Below are 5459 nucleotides of genomic sequence, written 5' to 3'. Positions count from 1 at the left end.
TAGATCTTTGTGGTTCCATCAATAAAAGTTTTGATCATAAATTTTTCAATAAAAAATAAACTAATTCAAATAAGAATTAATTTAAATAAATAGAAAATTGCTCTAAGAATAAAGAATCTAGCAGACATCCTTTTTTTTTTGAAACATTTTTTCTTGGGTGTAATAATTTAAGAATTTAATTTCTCAGGAGAAAGCGACCGTTGGATTGTAAAGTCGACAAGTACCTACCTTCGCCGAGTGAAGAAAAATAAAGAAAAACCCTACTTATCCAAGTGAAGCAGAGAGTTCTTTTTCTTTGGAAGCTAAACCAAACGAATGAGAGTGATAAAGCATAGCAGAAAAAGAAATGAAGAAAGCGGAATCTGAAGAAAAAGCAACAGAACCAATCGAAAAGGATTCAGAGGAGAAAGAAGACCAACACCACCAAGACTCGGAGCAAGAGAGAAACGAGGAAAATCAAAACGACTCCGTTTCTGAACCCTCATCATCCTTCTCTCTCCACTCTCCGTCCCTTCGAGCTCGCAAATCCCCTTCGCCGCCGCTCCATTCGCTCTCCGACTCGCCCATCTCCGATGGCCGCTCCTCGCCGCCGCCGCAAAATCCGCCGCCGGACTCGTCGCCCGACTCGTCGATTTCCGACGGCCACTTCTCCATCGCCGACCAGCGCCTCTCCCCTGTGGTGACGGCTCACCGATTCCAGGTGGAGCCCACGGTGGTGACCAAGCTAGATCCCGGCGCCGAAGAGGGTTTCGTCGGCTTCAAGGACGTGGAGCAGGCCACCGGCAGCGCCGGTAACCGCCGACTGAGACCGGATTTGTCCGGTTTGCTTAGGTCTAAAAAACTCGCGTCGTGGAGCAAGCTCTTGTTGGGCTTTCGGATAAGCGCTTTCGTTTTTTGCTTAGCGTCTTTCTCGGTTCTTGCCGCTGATAAGAAACGGGGCTGGGCTCTCGACTCTTTCTATTTATACAAGGAATTCAGGTGGAATTATGGTAGTAATTTTTTTTTTGTTTTTTTGTTTTTCTTTTGGTGATTAGGTTTTGATTGATTGGTTTTATGTGGCGTGTGATTTTGCAGGTATAGTTTGTCGGTGAATGTGATTGGGTTTGTGTATTCTGGGTTGCAGATATGTGATCTAGTGCGGTACTTGGCTGCGGGAGAGCACTTGGTGGAGCACCAGCTAAGGGGCTATTTAACCTTCGCGATGGATCAGGTAAAACAGTTTCTCTGTTCTCTCTGACTTTGAGGGCATTGATTTGAGTATGGCGTGATTTGTGGTGAATATTGATTGTATTGTGTGAGGAGCCACAAAGGAGGACCATAGTTGAGTCTTGGTGGTGGGTTTGGGAGAATTGGTTAGTGAAATGCATCATCTTCAACCATATTTTAAGGTCTGCGGTTGGAAAGTAAAACTCCTTTCTTTGGACACCTTTTTATTACTACCGTCCCCTGTTTTGAATTTGCCGTTTGCTTTCTTAAAGTTGGTTCTGAGTTCCAAAGCTTTCTCAAAAGCCGAAACTTATTGTAGTATGGTTGGAAAATGTTTTGTGAACAATTAAATGAGACAACAAAAGGTTGTGCCCTTTAATTTTTTGGGGGTATGTTTTAAAAACGAAAGAGAGAGACACACATTGGTTAAACCTTTTCGCACTAAAAAAAGGGTGTTATTTTTTAATTAAATAAGCACTTATATATATATATTTTAACATGTTTGTCTAAACTTATTTTTTTTTAAAAAAATTAGCAATTTTCTATTTTGTTTTAAGAAGCAACTCTTATTTGTCTTTGTAAAAAATTGTTTTTTTAAAAAACACTTCTTTAAAAATATGTTTTAAAGTTTAAACAAATGGACCCTAAATTGCATTGTTCTGTCTCTGTAATAAAATCCAATTTTCGATTTTAGTCTCCCAAAATTTAATCTAGTCTCAATTTTGTTAAATTTAACCGTCAATGGATAAACATTTAATATTGGATCAAAATTAGGAATGGCAAAATGGGCCAGCCCGCCCTGTTTTGGCCCGTCCCGCCAAAAATGGGCCGGGCCGGGTCGGCCCGCCAACGTAAAATGGGCTGGAGATGCTGGCCTGCCTCGCCTTAGGACGGGCTGGCGGGTTGGCGGGCCAGCCCGCATACAAAAATAAAAATAAAAAAAATGAAAAAAAATATATATTTTATGTTCAAATAAAAAAAATTTGTTACAAATAAATAAATATAATCATATGAAATAAAAAATGCATACATATTGTACATAATATATGTTCAATAAAAACAAATTACAAACTTAAAACAAAATCAAATAGAAATTAGTCCATTTACACCAAAATCAAAACCAAATTATAAACTTACACAACTAAATTTTTTGATAGTTCACAAAACAAGTTTAAATACAATTAATTAACTTAAAATTTTTATTTTAAGAATATTAGAAGCTCTCTTAGAAGAAGATGTTTCTACTTTTTTTCTTGATCATCTTCATCTTCATCTTCATCTTCTACATCAAAATAAAATAAACATAAAAATAATTAAATTTAAAAAATATATATGCGGGCCGGCGGGTTGTGGCGGGCCGGCCCGCTATTTGGCCCGGCGGGTTGGCGGGTTGAAATAATAGGCCCGATTGGAGGGCCCGCGGGCCACAGCCCACTTTGCCATCCCTAATCAAAATTGTAAATTTTACAAAATTAGGAAATTAAAATAAAAAAAATAAAAATTAAGTTACTTAAATTGTGGATCGAATATTATAGAAGATTAAAAATATGATTTTAAAAGAAAAAACACGTCGGAGATAAAGATATTTACATATGGTATTAATTTTTAGTGTTCAAATAAAGAACTAAAATGTTTGAAATATAATTTCAAGGAATAATTTAAGTGTTTAATCTAAGTTTCTATTGCTAGAGTGGTGGTCGTAGAGACGAGTGCTAGTGCTACATATTGTAATTCCCAATAGGCAAGGAACATTGGTAATATTTGTTGATTTGATATTGCTTCATATTATAAATGAATGGAAATTTTGTCTAAAACTGAAATTTGTTAATGCCTAACTAATTTTAAATGTTCAGAGATTTTTATTTAGAAATATGTTATTTGTAGGAAGTATTTCAGACTTTATCAGTTATTAGTCTTTCTAAATAAGCTTGCTCGATTATTTTTATTAGGGTTTCTTCTCTTAATCATTTTTTTTTCTATTCACAAGACTGGAATAAAAAATCTTATTTAAGGGATCCAAGTTTTGATTCACTCAAATGAACAACTTGTAGTTAGACATTGCAATTTTTAAAAATGTGTGCAATTTTTTCTAATATATAATAACCATATTATTGCATATCATTAGATTATTATTAATTATTGATTACTTGTATTCTTTCTGTGTTCAATTAATTACTAGTATTTTACATGCATTGCATTTTGCTTCTATATTGGATACTATGGGGACATAGATACTGAAAAGAGAGCCGGGATATGGTAAACAACAGCTTACTTACATGCATTGTATTTTCATTTGTTTACCGTAAAAGAAGTACACTAGGAATTTGTTTAAAAACAAATTTAGAAGAGTTTTGGAGAATTTCTCGACTGGAAAAAACTGTTTATTTTCAGTACAGAAGTTTTTCTAAGTTTTGTAGACAGACTCTATATACATCCATGATAGTTAGGGACGGATTTAGGCGGTGAAGAGTTTGTTTTGTGGGGGGGGGGGGGGGGGGCACTTGCCCTACTATCATTATATATATATATTAATATATATATATATATATATATATATATATATATTCCAAAAATATATATTTTTAAAAATAAAAGTTATATTTTTATAAAATAAAAGTTATATTTTTATAAAATATATATATATTTAAATTATCATATGTATTAAATATAAATTTAAAAGAGTTGTTCATTTATTTGATATTTATTAAACTTTTAAAGGAGATTAGTTCTCATATATAATAAATAATACTCCTTAATAATGAATTAATTTTTTTAAAAAGTTTAATTTTTGATAAAATAAACTTTGCAATATATATGTTTATCTTTTATGCTTTCTATTTATATATACATTGATTAAAAAAAATTAAAAAAGTAAAGATCATACGGTTGTATATGTTGATTAAAAAAAATCAAAATAGAAAAAATTGAAAGATTTATATTTTATTTAGAATTTTTATTATAAAATACGATTTAAAATAAATTATCATCTAAAAAATTATATTAGATATTAAAAACATGTTTATATCATAAATAAATTAAACTTGATTTTTATACAATTTAACATATTTAATTTTATATTTTTATTAGTATTAAATTCTTATAAACTATATATTTAGGATTGTAGTTCTAACTAAACATTTAAAAAATGTCTATGATAGATAAATAAGTCATATTTAGAACATGTATTTTTTTTTAAAAAAAATTAGGTTCAAATATACTAAATTATAATATAACATAGTCTGTCCTAGTTTATTTTCATTCTTAATCGTAATCGTAGATATAAAAACTTGTAAAAAATAATTATGATATATATATTTATACTTTTAAAAGTTATATGTAAAATTTTTAATACTATAAATATATAAATAAGTATTATCCTCACTATCTAAAATTTCTGGATCCATCACTGATAGTAGTATTATCATATAAGGATGTCCGAGATATAAGACTATATGCGCCCCATCTACTTTAAACTCGCTCTAATGAACTTCTAATCCTCGATTAACTTGACAGCAGTGCTGCTCTTCTCCTTGTGTTATGTATCTTAAAAGTTATGTTCTGTAGTTTCACCAGTTGCTGAACTTCTGGTTTTCAATTGCAGATCGTGACTTACCTTCTAATGTCAGCATCATCATCGGCTGCCACAAGAGCTTATGATTGGGAATCCAATTGGGGTGCGGACAAGTTCCCCTACATGGCAAATGCATCCGTGGTTTTGTCCTTCCTTGCTTTTGTGGTCTTTGCCTTGGCCTCTCTTGTCTCAGGTTCTATCACTGTAAGGTTCAGATAATTTATACAAATACCATGTCTGAGGTGTGCAACCTCTTTATCTGAGATGCTATATTAAGTTTTATCCTCTCTTCATTGGAAATTGCCGCATATTTTAAGAAAGCAGACTCTCTTTGTACAGAAAAGGATATTTACTTTGTGTCAATTTCATTTGTATAGATGCTGGTGGATCCACAGCTAGCGGAACTGGCATGTATATTAACTTTTGCATTTAATGAGATGATATTTAGCTTAATTTTGTTTTTATTTCAGATAGGTTAGGACTTCGTTGATAGGTGACTTGATGAGCGTATAATCCTATTTTAGTACGGTGAATGAGTAGAAAGGAAATGAGGGATAAAAAAATAGAAGAGAGCAAGTGATAAATGTGATAAAATGCTGTGATAATAGCCAATAGGTAAAGAAAGGAAAAGAGAAATAGGAAAAACATGGAGTAGAATTAAGATGAAAGAGAAGATTAACGT

The 5459-nt window shown here is 32.3% G+C and overlaps 1 protein-coding gene across 1 annotated transcript; it reads left to right on the top strand.

The window, feature by feature from the left end:
• The first annotated feature begins 231 nt into the window (after positions 1-231).
• LOC109790527 (CASP-like protein 4A1) lies at positions 232-5230 on the top strand. Its single transcript, XM_020349709.3, has 3 exons — positions 232-978; positions 1075-1210; positions 4808-5230. Exons 1-3 carry the CDS (start codon positions 347-349, stop codon positions 4994-4996), a joined length of 957 nt encoding a protein of 318 aa, XP_020205298.1. The 5' UTR covers positions 232-346; the 3' UTR covers positions 4997-5230.
• The last annotated feature ends 229 nt before the right edge of the window (positions 5231-5459 follow it).

Source organism: Cajanus cajan, chromosome 4 (genome assembly GCF_000230855.2).
Source record: "Cajanus cajan strain Asha chromosome 4, NIPB_CcT2T_4, whole genome shotgun sequence".
Classification (NCBI taxonomy): domain Eukaryota; kingdom Viridiplantae; phylum Streptophyta; class Magnoliopsida; order Fabales; family Fabaceae; genus Cajanus; species Cajanus cajan.
Note: the sequence above shows the minus strand (reverse complement) of the source record. Positions and strands in the feature narration are given on the sequence as shown.

Excerpts from the sequence above, each read along its gene's own strand:
- LOC109790527 (XM_020349709.3), top strand. The coding sequence starts at position 347 with ATGAAGAAAGCGGAATCTGAAGAAAAAGCAACAGAACCAATCGAAAAG. Across the intron at positions 979-1,074 it reads TATTTATACAAGGAATTCAG|GTATAGTTTGTCGGTGAATG; the intron begins GTGGAATTATGG and ends GTGATTTTGCAG. Across the intron at positions 1,211-4,807 it reads TAACCTTCGCGATGGATCAG|ATCGTGACTTACCTTCTAAT; the intron begins GTAAAACAGTTT and ends TTTCAATTGCAG.